Raw genomic sequence first — 14,851 nt, forward strand, 5'->3', positions numbered from 1 at the left:
AGAAAAGGTTCAGGCATATAGTTCACTATAGATTCAAAGAATTGAGAAATGCCAATTTTCTCTAAAAAGAGAGCTCAAAGAAAAGTTATGAGATAAAAATAAAACCAAGGTAATGAAATGTGAACCAGAAGAGCTTAAGAAAGAGCAAAAAGAGGCCATCCTATATAATAAAAGGCTAATATGCAAATTGTCCCCTCAACCAGGAGTTTGACGGGGGTTGGAGGGGTGGCAGGCCAACCTCTAGTTTCCCTTCCCCCCAACCCCAGCCAGCCCGATTGGCCTCAAATGGGGCGGGCCGGCCAGACCACACCTGTGCATGAATTCGTGCACTGGGCCTCTAGTTACAGATGAAAGCCATGTCAGAAGCAATAAAAACTGATGAAAAAGAACTGAAAAAAAAACCAATCAAGAAATATGGATGCAGGATAACTGAATCCACACAGAATGAAATAAGAAAGCAACAGATAAACATGATAATAGAGAAGATAATAAATACTTCTGTCACAAAGGACACTCAACATATGCATAGTGGTGTGCCTGAAGAACATAGAAAAATGCAAAAGAAAAGTGCTTGAAAACATAAGGGGAGACTTTTCTAATATAAATAAAAATAATCTTCACATCAAAGTGTACCAGAAAAAACTGACACAGGACCTAATAGGCTTATTGAACTTCAAAGACAAGGAAATAACTACATGGGGATATAGAGGAAGAAATGGTCACCTGAGTAGAAAATCAGGATGCCCTCAGACTTCACAGTAACATCCATGTGGAGAAACAGTAGAACAATCCTACAAAGTTCATCATTTTACCACCATTCAATCTCTCCTTAGCTTTCTAAAATCTACCTTTAGTCTGCTACACTATGCTGAAGGATTCTCAAAGTTGAACTTTCCTTTAAAATATCATTTAAATCCTACCTTTCTTTTGCATTTTCACTGCTATCACCCCAATGTTCTAGTCTTGTAACATCAAGATAACAGAAATTTCCTGTCTGGACACTGTTATCAGACTGAATTCCTAGTAATATGTCTGCTTAGAAGCCTATAAAATTCACCATTGAGAAGAGGAAGTTAGAATTATCAGTTTGACAATTAAAACTCTCCACAACCTGAAATCTAGGTTGGGTCTTATATTTGTCTAACATTATTCAGCCTAGCATTGTAAAAGAGTTTGAGCTTTAGAGGCAGAAAACCTGGCTCTATCAATCTATACTAATACTAATCTAGGTGGTGTCACGTCCTCATGTCGTCACAAGATAGCCATCACAAGATGGCCATGTGCACAGCAAAGGCAGGGCCCAGTGGCCACTCTGCGCAGTGAGGCCTGAGGGTCCCACACGCAGAGGAGGCAGGTTCTGGCGGAGAAGGTGGGTTGCAGCAGGGGAGGGCAGTTGTGGGAGATCAGGCAGGCAGGCAGGTGAGTGGTTAGGAGCCAGCGGTCCTGAATTGTGAGAGGGATGTCCGACTGCCGGTTTAGGCCCAATCCCTGCAGCCTAAACCAGCAGTCGGACATCCCCTGAGGGGTCCAAGATTGGAGAAGGTGCAGGCTGGGCTGAGGGACACCCCCTTCCCCTGTGCACAAATTTCGTGCATGAATTTTGTGCACAGGCCTCTAGTTATTAATAATGTGGTATGGGCAAGTATATTAACTTCTCAGTACTTTAGTTTATTCACCTGAAAAAAATGAGAATACCAACCTTACAAAGTTATTTTAAGATAAGATAATGAATGGAAAGGGTATGCAGAGTGTCTGCCACAAGATAAAAACTCAATAAATGATAGCTATCATGCTCTTTTTTCCTATATAAAAATATATTAGTCCCTTTCACTTACCAAAATCATACCTATTCTTTGAAGCCTAGGTTATAACTAACTTTGTCCACAAGAACTTATCCTGAACAGCTCAGCCTTAAGTGAACTTTCATAGAGATACTCTCAAAAATATTTTTCTTACCTTTGACCATATGTACCCTACACATTTAGTTTGTATCTCTCAGTGGCATTTATCTTATTTTACTATGAGATGTAGTTATAAATGTACTTCTTATAGCCCCATTATTGAAATTTAAGCCCCTTCTGAGCAGTGACTATGTTATACATATTCTCTATTCCTGCTTTGCCCATAGTAGAGACTAAGTAAACATCTGTAGAGTATTATTGTTTCACTTCCCAATGTTGAAATGACTATTTTGGGTTTTATAGAAAAGATTAATGTTCATCTCATCATACTGACTTTTTCTGAAGAATTGTTTCCATAACCATTTGCTTAATATGACCTTCCTATTATGTTGGTAATTGTCATAGCTCAGAAGAGTTTATTTCTCTATAATAATATATTATTCAGATTTTATTTTAAAACCTTTAAACATTCATTCTAATAGGAGTTGCTCAATACCTAACAAATCACTTCAAGTAATAACCACAGAGGAAACATAAGCTAAGCAAGTGGCATCATCTTCTCCCATTCTACATTCTGTGGTTTCTGGAACTAAACCAATGACATAAACTTTATTCTCATCAAATAAATATTTTAAGGTATATGTTAGTCTTCTTGCAATTAAAAAATTAATTTCTTAAGACATATAGGTTGATTATTTAAGGTACAAATATGAAAAGCAAAAACAATGTTTTTAATGTTATGATTTTAAATAGCTTTAAATAAGTTTCAAATTATTTTAAAATTTTTCAAATGTTCATCTGTAATTGCACCTACACAACAAAAAAAATTTCAGAGCTCAAAAAATCAGTCTATTATTTCATAGTTTTGTTTATACATTATGAAGTGACTTGGCTGGATTTTCCATTGAATGGATTGATGGGCTGACAAATTGTTTTTTGTCTTAAGTAGATGGAGCTTTTATTAATCCACTAGAGGCCCAGTGCATGACATTCGTGCACTGGGGGTGGGGGTGGGGGTCCCTCAGCCTGGCCTGCACCCTCTCGCAGTCTGGGACCCCTCAAGGGGATGTCTGACTGCTGACTTAGGCCCGCTCCCCCCCCCCGACAACCCCCCACCCCCACCAAGGGGTCCTTAGTGCTGCAGAGGAGGCAGGAGAGGCTTCCACCACCTCCGCTGCACTTGCCAGCCATGAGCCTGGCTTTTGCATTGAGCGTCTGCTCCCTGGTGGTCAGTGCGTGTCATAGTGACTGGTCATTCCACGTTCAGTTGATTTGCATATTAGCCTTTTATTATATAGGATAAATATAAATTGACTGTATCACTAAAGATTAAATGAAATATGTTACTCTTCATGGCAATTAAAATATTACATTTATAATGATAAGGGTTTTCTTTTGCTCAGTCATTGTTTCACTACAAAATTATCTATCTAAAACAAATTTTGCACTCTGTTTTAATTCATTTGACACTGTTGTGCTAAAAGGCTTTTAAATTGATGTATTTTTCTTTGGTCTACTATAACTTTTATATCCTTCTCCTAACATGACTATGCATTAAGCTTATGGTTTGGTTTTGTTTTTAAATAAAGGTTGCTGGTCTATATTTAGCAGTTGAATTCCTGGTTGAATTTCAACTGAATAAGAAAAACATATAGCTTACACCACTTTACCAGAATTAAGTAACCTTTTCAGCCTGCCAATAAAAACCACAAAAAAAGTGCAATATTTGAGCCAGTTGGATGTATTATAGCAACCAAAAATCCAATCACCATAGCCAAGATACATTTTGGAGACAGTTCTGATCTGTTCTGTATTGTTCAATCTAGAGAATTCTTTTTGAAACATATGGTAAGTTAGTACACTGAGACATTTAAAAAACAACAACTTACGGGAGGTCCAGTGTCCCCTTTTGGCCCTCTCAGATTCTCCATTTCAAGCATTGTATTAAGATCCTCATCATAGTAATAGTAGTCATAAAGCTCAGTTTCATAGCTATTTTCAATGGGATAAGTAGCATCAGGATCGATTTCACTTTCCTTCCTTAGATCAAGGTGATTATCCACAGACGGCTCATCAGTCACTCTATACAAAGTTGTATTTAAAATCTGTTGCAGTTCCATGAGTTCATTAGTTTGTAGATCTGCCGTGATAGCCTTCTTGCCATTAATAACTGTATCTTGTTTTTTATGTGGAAGAATAGATGATATCTTCTTAAACAGAATCAGCCCAGTTACTCTATCATTATGTTGTGTTAAATTGCTGGACACATTTGAGAGAGAACTAAATTTCTCCTGGGTATCTGTTCTTGCCTCACTGAGGAGATGATGGGTCATTGACAGGCTTAGATTTGTCTGAGTATGTTCCTCAGTGATTATTTCTTTGTCCTGAATCCCATGGCTCTCAAGATCCACAGCAGAGACATTCCCTGGGTGAAGAGAAGTTAACTGAGATCTTAATGTCTGGTGTTCTTGTTGTTTATATGCTATTGCAGATTCATTGTTGATAATATTTGGAGTGTTTCTGCCTTTGGTAAGTGTGTCTCCTGACAGTATATGTTCACCAAATGGTTTAGGTAAGGGAGCGTTTTCTGGTATCTTAGCGGGTAGGATAGTTGTATGAAGAAGGCTTGTCCTAGCACGGCACTGCTGTTTCACATATCTGCAATAGTTGGCAGATGCTTCTGCAGTAGGAATAATATCCAACTGACATACTATTCCTTCAAAATGGACAGAATCATTGTTCATACTTCCTAAGGTGAACACACTGTTAGAATCAAATGTCTGAAGTTCCAAAAGAGTCTCTCTGCTAAAAGATTTCTTTCCACACTCCACGAACAATGAGACCAGTTGGTTTCTAATAGTGATGGCAAATGAGTGCCATCTCTCATCATGAACACTATAGCTGAAAAATATAGACCGCTTTCCTCCAAGGTGTACCACTACTTTCTTAGGTAATAACTGAACTCCTAATTGCAGTCTATTTTTATTTCTAATGCTGAAGAGAAATGCATTGTTTACTTTATGTGACTGTAGCCCAATTAATATTGTAAATGGCTGTTCTAAGTGAACTGGTAAAATTTTCCTGAGAGGTGACTCAATGTAAGCATCATTTGTTAAAATGACACCTGATTCTGTTAAATGGACCCCCTGAGGTAGTGGTGTAGATGATGATGGTGCAGCAGTCACTGATGATGAGTGTCTTACATCTTTGCCTCCAAGGCCTAGTTGATGAAGAATATCTATGCCTGGAAATTAAAGAGAGAGAAAGAGAAAGAAAGAATCTTACTCTTATGCATTCATGAGTTCATAAAAATGTTTGAGTATGATAAAACCTTCCTTGTCTATATCAATAGTAATCCCTAAAATAACCATCCTCTATACATAACTAATTTCCAGGTAATGAGAGATACAAGAGGGCAAGTAAAATATTATATTTTACTAGAGGCCCAGTGCACGAAATTCATGCATGGGTAGGGTCCCTAGGCCTGGCCGGCAATCAGGTCCAATTGGGGCCTTCTGGCTGCCGGCAGGGGCCTTCCTTTGTTCCACACCGCCCCCTGGTGGTCAGCATATGTCATAGTGAGTGATTGAACTCCTGGTCTCCCGGTCTAACTCCCAATGGGACACTTTGCATATTAGCCTTTTATATATATATAATTTGAAAAATTCACACACACACACACACACACATGCAAACACACATCGCAATATTCCTAAACCTGAAATTTAATTAATAAATAAGTGTTCTCTCATTTTCCCAGTCAATTAGGAATCTTATTTGTTACACCAATGAATATACATGCTCAAAGATTCCCAGATGTCATTTATTTCTTTAATTTAGAACTTAGAATTTGATGACTTCCATGTTAAAGAGAAATAGGAATATACAAAAAAAATTTGTAATTTGGAAACCATTTAATAAATTAAATTCACAAAATCCTTTGAACTATAATTTTTCAGGCCATTTTCCCTTCTAACCACCTGGGAATTTACACGTCACATAACAGTTCTCCCTATGCCTAATACCTTAAGTGCATGTTACACATAAAGTATTTAGTCACCTTGATATCTCCTAGACAAGTGAACTTAAATTTCTATTGCTTGTGATCACCATACTTTCTTTTCCCCTCCAGGTTTCTCTCCCATTTTTTCCTCAGTCCTCCACAGTAATTTTCATACAATCTGTAGACCTTTTTTCAATATTTATGATATAATATAATTTTTTTATAATATGGATTTTATGTGATTAGGGATTTTTCCTGATTTATCTTTTATAAATATTACTAATTATATATTGCTTACCTCCCTTATCTATTACAAACTCTGGTAAGACAGATTCTCTCCGTCTGATTCATTATTGGAGGATTTACTATACCTGCCTTGCAAACAGTTCTATAATTTCTGAATGAATGAATTTTCCCCACCAGAAATCTAATCACATGTAATATTTATCTTTAGAGTCCTATAAAATTAAATACCATTTGTAAAGCATAATTAATCCTTTTTTAAAGATATAGAACAGCTTTGTCAGCCATATGATCTTTATTATTTTTTGGGCAATAAATCCACCATCTGTATCTTTGTACATATATAATCATCTCCAAGAAATGTGAAATAATTATTAATTCATAACTATGATAAGTAAGGAAAAAATAAAAGTCTTTAAAGATTATCCAGAAACTTTGTACATCATCTTAGTTTTTCTTTTACAGGAAATTAGGAGCTATTTGATAACTTATGTTTATTACAAACAGCAAACATAATGGCAAATGTCACAGCCAAGTCCAACAACTATCTACAACAATGAAATAATTGAATATCCCTCTTGCATAATCTAGCAATACAATTAAAGTGTTTTCTCATTAGAGTGCTTTACAAAACACACAAGTGTTTTAAATGAGAACTTATTTATAAAATAGTTGTAATCTAATAATAGTTTTAAATGTTATAAATGTTTGTATTTAAGATACAAAAATCAGTATCTAAGACATTGAATGAGAGTGTCTCTCAAACTTTTCCACCAAAATATTCCTAACAGCAGTTTAGAATTATATGCTTCTCCTGGGATTTTGGGGAATATTGTAAAAAGGTCCCATAATACACACACACCCCAAGAGTTTGATTTATTTTGTGATCCAATCTAAAATTCTTAATTTGAATATCAAAATTAACTCTATTTACATTTATTGATGTGATGATTTATTTAATGTCATTTTACTTTGTTTTCCTATTTTAATTTTTTAAGTCTTTCACTGTGTGCTTGTTTCTTTTGCTTTGTTATTGTAGGTAGTTCTATTGAGATTTAGAAAGTTTTGTATTTTTATTATAAGGGTTAACTTTAAAATGATAAATGTATACAATGCCACTAACCCTCTTTATTTGGACATATCTCTTCTTTCCTATGAACAATGTTTCCTTTTTCTCCCTTTCCCTCACCATCTACTATTAGTCAATAGAATTACTTTTTTTAATATTTACCTTTCTACTATTAAATATTCTTATAGTATCTTTATTGGATTTGTGATTTTTGGATAATATTATTTAATTCCCAGCTATTACATATGAGCTAATCAGCAAACACAATCTCCTTCCTTTTTTCCCTCTTCTATTTTTTGGTGGTTGTACCATTCCTACACTGAGTTCACCTGGCATTTATATTCTGTTCTGTTCCGACATTGCCTTCTAATAAATAGAGGCAGTCTTGGGAGTCGTTTTCTTAGTCATTTCTTCTTTGCTGAAGTTTATCCTCTATTAGTTTCCTCAAGAAGAGCTTATGGGAATATTTCCTGAGTATTTGACTTTTTAGAAATATTTGTTGGCAACTTCATTCCTTAAGTTTCATTAGATAAAAATTCTTTACTGATACATTATTTCCTTGAATATCTTGTGGATATGATTCTACATCCTCAGGTGTTGAAAGTTAGAATAGAAAAGTTGGAAGTCAGCTTTTTTTTTCCTCCTTTTAATGATTTGATTTTTTTTTTAACAGCATGCCCAAAAGAGCTGTTCTTAATCTTTTTGAAATACAGTGATTTTATTAGAATATGGCTTTATTTTCACCATTCTGGATAAATGTTTCCTGGGACATGGTACGCCCATTTGTTGTACAGATTCAAGTTTTATTGTGTTTGTTTTGGTTTTTACTTCAGTAAAGTTTTCATGTATTATATCCTTGAATATTTGTTCTATTTTATAGTTGTGGTTTTCTTCAAAAATTCCTCTTAAGATTATGTTGAATCTCTAATGCTGTCTTCTATATCTATAATTTTGCTGTAATCTTTTAAAATAATGTTCTTTATCTTCAGTCCCATTTGTTTGATTTTCTCTTTTCTATCTGTACTATGTTTCCTACAATGTAGAATCTCTTTGTGCTCCCAATTTTATCTTGCTTTATAAAAAGTATCTTTCCCTATGACTTATTTTCTTTGTTCTACAAGCTCACAATTCATATCCTTTTAATACCTTGCCATCTCTTCCTTTTTCTGAGTTCTTATGTTTTGCTTTATGATCTTCCTTCCTAGAGGTGATATTTTTATGTGTGCATTCTAATTTTTGCTGCTTTTACCTACATTATACCTTGTTGTATCTTTCTGTTTATTCTGTGCCAAATGCTTGTAGTTACTGAGTATTTCATAGCCCAACAAGAATGCTGCGGGGAGAAGCCAAAGGACCATGCCTTTCAAATCTCAAAACCTAAAGGCTTCATTTCAGCGTTACCAGTTTCCTTCTCAAATGGCTCCCTGATACAGCCCTATCTTCTTCTCTGAATCAAACCTAGTCCAGGGTGACTTCTACAGCCAGCCCTGCTCACAACTCCTAACTCTCCTTCCCCTGTACACACTTCAGAATAAATCCTTCACCTCAAGACAGATTTTTGCATTTTCTGAAACCTGTCGCCTATGAGCCATTTAGCTATTATCTATGCTTCTTTCTTGTACTTCCTTCTGGGAAGCTTCTGTCTTCCCCAGGTCCTGTGGCATCTGTTTTGTAGAAGAGCTAAAGGTTATATTCTTCAGGGCGTGCTCCTCACCTTTAGGAAGTTTGGTTTTACTGGTGCTTTCTGACATTGTACTATTCACTTTACTCAATATCATCTGCTTTTCTCAGCATATTTTGGGAGTGTGCAGATTATCTCAGTCCCCTAGTTTTGCTGCAAATGGAGTTTTCAGGTTTATTATTTCATCCCCCTTGTTTCTTTTGTGTGATATCCATAAACAGAAGTGGTATTATAATGTCTCATGGTTTCAAGTTGATACTTGATAAAAAATAAATAAAAATCTGAGGCCCAGAGAGATTAAATAACTTGGACAAGGTCACACAGCTGATAAATAGTAGAAATAGATTTGAGCCAAATCAGTCTGACTTCAAAATCTGCAATCTTGGCCCCACCATGCTGCCTAACAGCTACTGTGTTCTCCACACCACCTTACATCTCCCTTGGCAAGCCTCATTAATCACAGCAGGGTTATCACCTCCCTCACCTCTCCCTCCCCCATCCACAGAAATCTCACAATGGGGAAGATTCTCTAGGTAGCCATCAGAGTTAGTACAGGAGGTAAAATTTAATTGTTATTCTAGTTTTAAGTTTTCATATCTTGGTGTGTATATGTTTAGCCAATTCTTTGAGCAGATGTTGATAGAAAAGACAGTAGAGAGCAGAGAACTCTTAAGGATAGAAGGCACAGATGAAAGTGGGTAGGGATAGCAGGAGAAAAAAAAAGAAAAAGAAAGGCTTCTATTCAGGACAAACTCGTTAACATTAATTTAGGCCTGGCCCTGAATATCACCAAATTGCAAATTTGATGTTAAAGTTAGATACTTACTTTAACCAATGAATATAGCAGGAAAATACTTAGCTGTCTATCATAAGTTACTTGTTTCATGAGTGACCCTAACCACAAAATCAATCCAGTTTGTGTCACTAAGGAAATCAGTTACCATTTAAACAAGGTTGATTATCAATGAGATACGTTATTCAGTGTTTTGCATTATTTTTAAAGAATAAGAATAATAGGAGCATTTATTAAATTCTTTCAATGTACCAAGCACAAGTCTCAGAACTTTACTGTATTAAGCCACACAATTCTCGCAAAAGCCCTAGGAGGGAGGCATTATTGTTAACCCCATTGGACAGTTATGAAAACGAAGTCACAGAGAATTTAAACAATTTTCCCAAGGCCAGAATTTGAATGCAGGTGGTCCTCCAGAGCCAATCTCTAGTGTCACAATTTTAGGAATGCACATTACTAACAGCAGAACTGATTGTATCTCCTTCACCTATTTGCTTCTTACCAGTATATGTAGAATAAATCATGATGTTAGCAAGACAGTGCCTTGGTCTTTTACTGTGAACACCAAGCCTAATGACTTCATCCAAACCATGGTTTCAGTAATCACATATGCTGACTCACAAAACCTCCTTTCTGGGCTTGCATATTCAATTGCCTATTTAATTTATCCAGTGAATATTAGATGTGCCACAAGCACTTCCAACTCAATATACATATTTTCCCCCCAAATCTGTTGCTCTTAACTTTAGTGCCTCTCTCAGTGAAGACCCCATGACCCCACCAGCTGCCAGAGTAATTTTTTCACAGTATAAATTATATCATGCCACTCTCCTGAACAAAATTCTCCAATGGCTTCCTATTACACTAAAAATACAACCCAAACTCTTCACATGGTGTGTGAAACCTATGTTATCAGTTCGCTTCTCACCTCTCTGATCTCATTTCCTTTCATTTTATCCCACTTTGTCTTACTTTGCTCCAGCCGTTACAGCTCAGTGGTTGAGCTGAGCATAGACCTACGAACCAGGAGGTCAAGGTTCCGGGTCAGGGCACATGCCCAGGGTTGAGGGCTTGATCCCTAGTGTGGGGCATGCAGGAAGCAGCCAATCATTGATTCTCTCTCATCATTGATGTTTCTGCCTCTCTCCCTCTCCCTTCCTTTCTGAAATCATCAAAATATATATATTTTTAAATAGTTTTTCTACTTTCTATCCTCTCACTCTCTGATTAAAAAATTATTACTTCATTCTAAAATAATTTTTGCATTTTTTGCATGAAATTGTGTGTGTGCCTATGATATAGTTTATGAGGTTGAGCAGATTAACACATTTAAGGAGTTATAACTTCTTAAATTAGCACTTATAACTGTGAGTTGGTATCCTTATTGTAAAACTGTCAAGTAATGTGAGTGAATCATTAGGGCCCCCATCTTTAAAATTTTTATTTATTTATTGTTGACAATATTAAAGATGTGCTTTAATTATTCCCCTTCCCCCTGATTCCACTTTTTCAAACCCTTATTTTCCACCCTTTCCTCTATGGCACCCAATCCCACATGCTACATGTGTAGTAAAGAATTTAAACTTGACCAAAGAACAGTCCTGTCTTGGCCCTCAGCTCCTGGAAAGTAATCTACAAGCCCTTGAATGTCTTGCCTGATTAATATCTTTGTTTACCTGGGGGCCTTGGGCCATACCAGATAGTCTAACAATGTAATTTATGGTGAAGGCTTTGGGTCATGTGGTATCAGTTCAACCTTCAGAGGGACTGGAGACTGAGATCAGCTACCTGAGCAGTTGACCATGTCTATATGACAGAGCCTCAGCAGATTCTGGACAAGCACTGGCTGGGTGGCTCAACTGGTTGGAGCATCGTCCCACACACCAAAGGGCTGTGGGTTCATCGCATGTATCGGAGTAACCGATAGATATTTCTCTCACATTGATGCCTCTCTCTCTCTCTCTCTCTCTCTCTCTCTCTCTCTCTCTCTCTCTCTCTGTGTGTGTGTGTGTGTGTGTGTGTGTGTGTGTGTGTGTGTGTCTCCCCTCCCTCCTCTCTCTCTAAAAATTAATAAAAATATGTCATTGGGTGAGGATTAACCAAAAAAAGACTCTGGACAAGAGTTCTCAGGTGAGCTTCACCGTTGGCAATATTCCATGCATACTGTCACATACTTTTGCTGGGAAAGTTGGCACTGGCCATGATTCCCTGGATGAGGACAACTGGAAGCTCCACATGTGGGACTTTCCCAGACCCTGCCCCAGGGGCTTCTCCCTTGGGCTGATTTTAATATGTATTCTTCTCTGTAATAAACCATAACTATGAGTATAACAGATTTCACTGAGTTCCATGAATCCTTCTAGAGAATTATTGAGCCTGAAGGTGCTCTTGGGGACCCTCAAACTTGCATTTAGTGTAAGAAGTAATCATGATCTTGGGGACTCCCTAATTTACACTAGCCCTTATATATTTAACTTTCTAATGATATATCTTTTCACTCCATAGCATTCTTCACTCTTGATACTGATTTTCCTTGAATTTCTTTCCATATCAATGCTTATCTGTGATTTTTAAATTCCGTTCTTTCAGAGCCCCATTAAGTATATCCCTTCATGCCAACTTTACTCATCTTATAAGACTCAGTTCAAGTGTTACCTCATCTTTAAGCCTTCGATGCAATTTTTGTTTGTTGTTGTTTTGTTATACACTAATGACAAATAGTTCCTCTTAGTGTGCAATTAAAATCAATCTTCTAAGCCCATAAGGCTAATGCTGATATATAGGCCTTCCAACTTTGCTTGTCTTTCATTTGAAACTTGCACAGTTAGTAGCATTGATATATTATCACTAGTTAGAATTAAAGAAAGAGGGAAGTAGAAAGGGAAGTGGAAGGAGAGAAAGAAAGAAAATGGGGAAAGGAAGGAAATGAGCAAGGATGGGTAAAAGAAAGAGAGAGAAAAAGGAAAAATCAAGTCTCAGCATATAATAAAACTATGACTCATACTCAAGTATTTGTATTTTACTCTAAATCCAGTTGGTATATAATTGACTCTGTAGTAGAGTATAGCATATGGCTAAAGAAATAGATACAGGAGAACCAATAGTAACACTTGCTTTACAAGTACAGAAAACTAAAGAACCATTTTACCTGTCAATACCAACAATATTTTATTGCAAATAGGAGAAATAAGGAAAGTACTAAGTTTACCCCTCAAAAATGTAAGTTTTTTTTTACATTTCTTAGTAATTGATAGTTTGAAAGACTTTTTAAAAAATTATCCAATTTTAAATAAAATGTACAGAATAACACTTAGCAGAGTTTAATAAATTTCAGTGTTAATTTATTATTAAAGAACTAAATTAATATAATATAGCACTTAATATTAATCAATCCTCATTGTTAAAAATGTTCATATATCTGGATCAATTAAGCCCCAAAGCTATATTCTTTCTAGCTTATAGGAAAGAAAAAAAATAAAATGATTGTTTAAAATAAAATTACTAACGTTGTAAACAATAAAGATTATACAGGCCTCAATATACTTTTCCTTTCCTTGCACATTTATCCAAATTGACTAAATTATTTAGATAATTGCCCAAAATCCACTTTCTATTGTTCTATGTAGTCAAATCCCAATAGTTGGTCATTGCCAGAATTAAGACTTCCCAGCTGCTAGCTCACTGAGTTAAGGAACTAAAGAATGTTATTTAAAACCAACACTTTTATTTTATTTTTTCAGTATTATGAGTATATGGAGGGGAAAATGATCTGAAGTATTCTTTTCTTTTCTATTAAAATTTATTGTATGTTCATCATGTTACAGGCATACACTGAGCACTTTACATGTGTTATTTCATTTGATCCATACAACAACCATATTTGAACAACAACTATTATCTTCATTTTAGAGTTGCTGACAATGAAGCTCAGAGTATTTTAGGTACTTGCTCAAGGTCACATAGCTAATAAGCATGGGACCCTAGACACAAACCCAGGCTTCTGGCTGCAAAGCACCTGTGCTTTAGCACAGCTGTCACATTGGTTATGTAAAAAGTGGAAATTGTGACTTTAAATTATTCTTGAGAGCTTTTTTGGAGGTTCTAGTAGGGGACCGCAGCTACTCGTATACCCTTGACTGAAGACAGGTCCTCTCCTCTGGGGGGAAGTTGTCCCTTGCACTGAGCACGCAGCTTTGGGAGGGATAGGGACACACATGGATCAGTGAGGGAGGAGGAGGACACCCACCTAGCCAGCCAGATCAGCCAAATTAAATCTGGCGATCAATGGGGTGACAGATGTCGCATCCAGATCACCCTCACATCCCTAAGTTATTCTTAATGTAAATAGCACGTCTATTCTGGTTAAAGACATAAAAGCAAACCTATTTATAAAATGAGAAATGAAGCTTTAACCTACATATAAAATTTTTAATTAAGTGTCCATAATGGGTTTTGGCAGAAAATACTTGGAGTAACTGCAGCTAGAATGAGCTGCTTCTCTGTTAACAATAAACACATTTTGAATTAATTTTCACAGGAAATACTCTTCTGGAGACGACTATTCTACACATAAGGATTTCTACACATGTGGTTTTCATACCTTGGGATCATGAACCTGAGAAAGCTGTGTATGCTGAGAATGAACTCCACATCTCACATGGTGTAAGTTATCATGTAGAGGCACTGCAGCTATGTCAATCTCACTGGCAGCGAGCCCACCAACAGTGACAGAGTGCTAAGGAAAGTAGACTGTATGTGATAAGAAAAGGGATCTATATCTGTCAAATGCTCAGGAAACAGCTTTATAGAATTCATTTCTCTCTTGAAGTAAAATCATTGATTCATTAAGTTATATCTAAAATGTGGTTATAAAACAAAATTTATACTTATTAATAGTATAGTTAAATTGTTTTCTTAGCTGTGTTAAAACTTAAAGGAGTAACTAAAAACATGGCAAATAACAGATGTTTATCATTGCTCAGTCTTAAAATCTCACTAAAATGAGAACGAGGAAATGTGGTTTCAAAGTACATGGGCAAAGTAAATGGGTAGATGAGACAATAGCAAATAAGAGATATCAACAAAGTTTTAAAAGATGAAAAGCAAATGAAGTAGTTACCATAGCTGAAAAAAATTGAACACTGGGGCTTACAGAGGCGGG

General features: G+C 36.1%; 1 protein-coding gene across 1 annotated transcript in view; it reads right to left on the reverse strand.

Moving 5' to 3' along the window:
- COL24A1 (collagen type XXIV alpha 1 chain) overlaps positions 1 to 14,851 on the reverse strand; it is a gene marked incomplete at both ends in the record, with an annotated part of 318,029 nt that overhangs the window by 286,281 nt on the left and 16,897 nt on the right. Inside the window, one exon of the mRNA XM_080655503.1 lies at positions 3,791 to 5,145. Within this exon, the coding sequence (XP_080511629.1) occupies positions 3,791 to 5,145 (1,355 nt within the window). The remainder of the gene's footprint in view (positions 1 to 3,790; positions 5,146 to 14,851) is intronic.

The sequence above is a fragment of the Plecotus auritus genome, assembly GCF_963455305.1.
Source record: "Plecotus auritus genome assembly, chromosome: 2".
Taxonomy (NCBI): Eukaryota; Metazoa; Chordata; class Mammalia; order Chiroptera; family Vespertilionidae; genus Plecotus; species Plecotus auritus.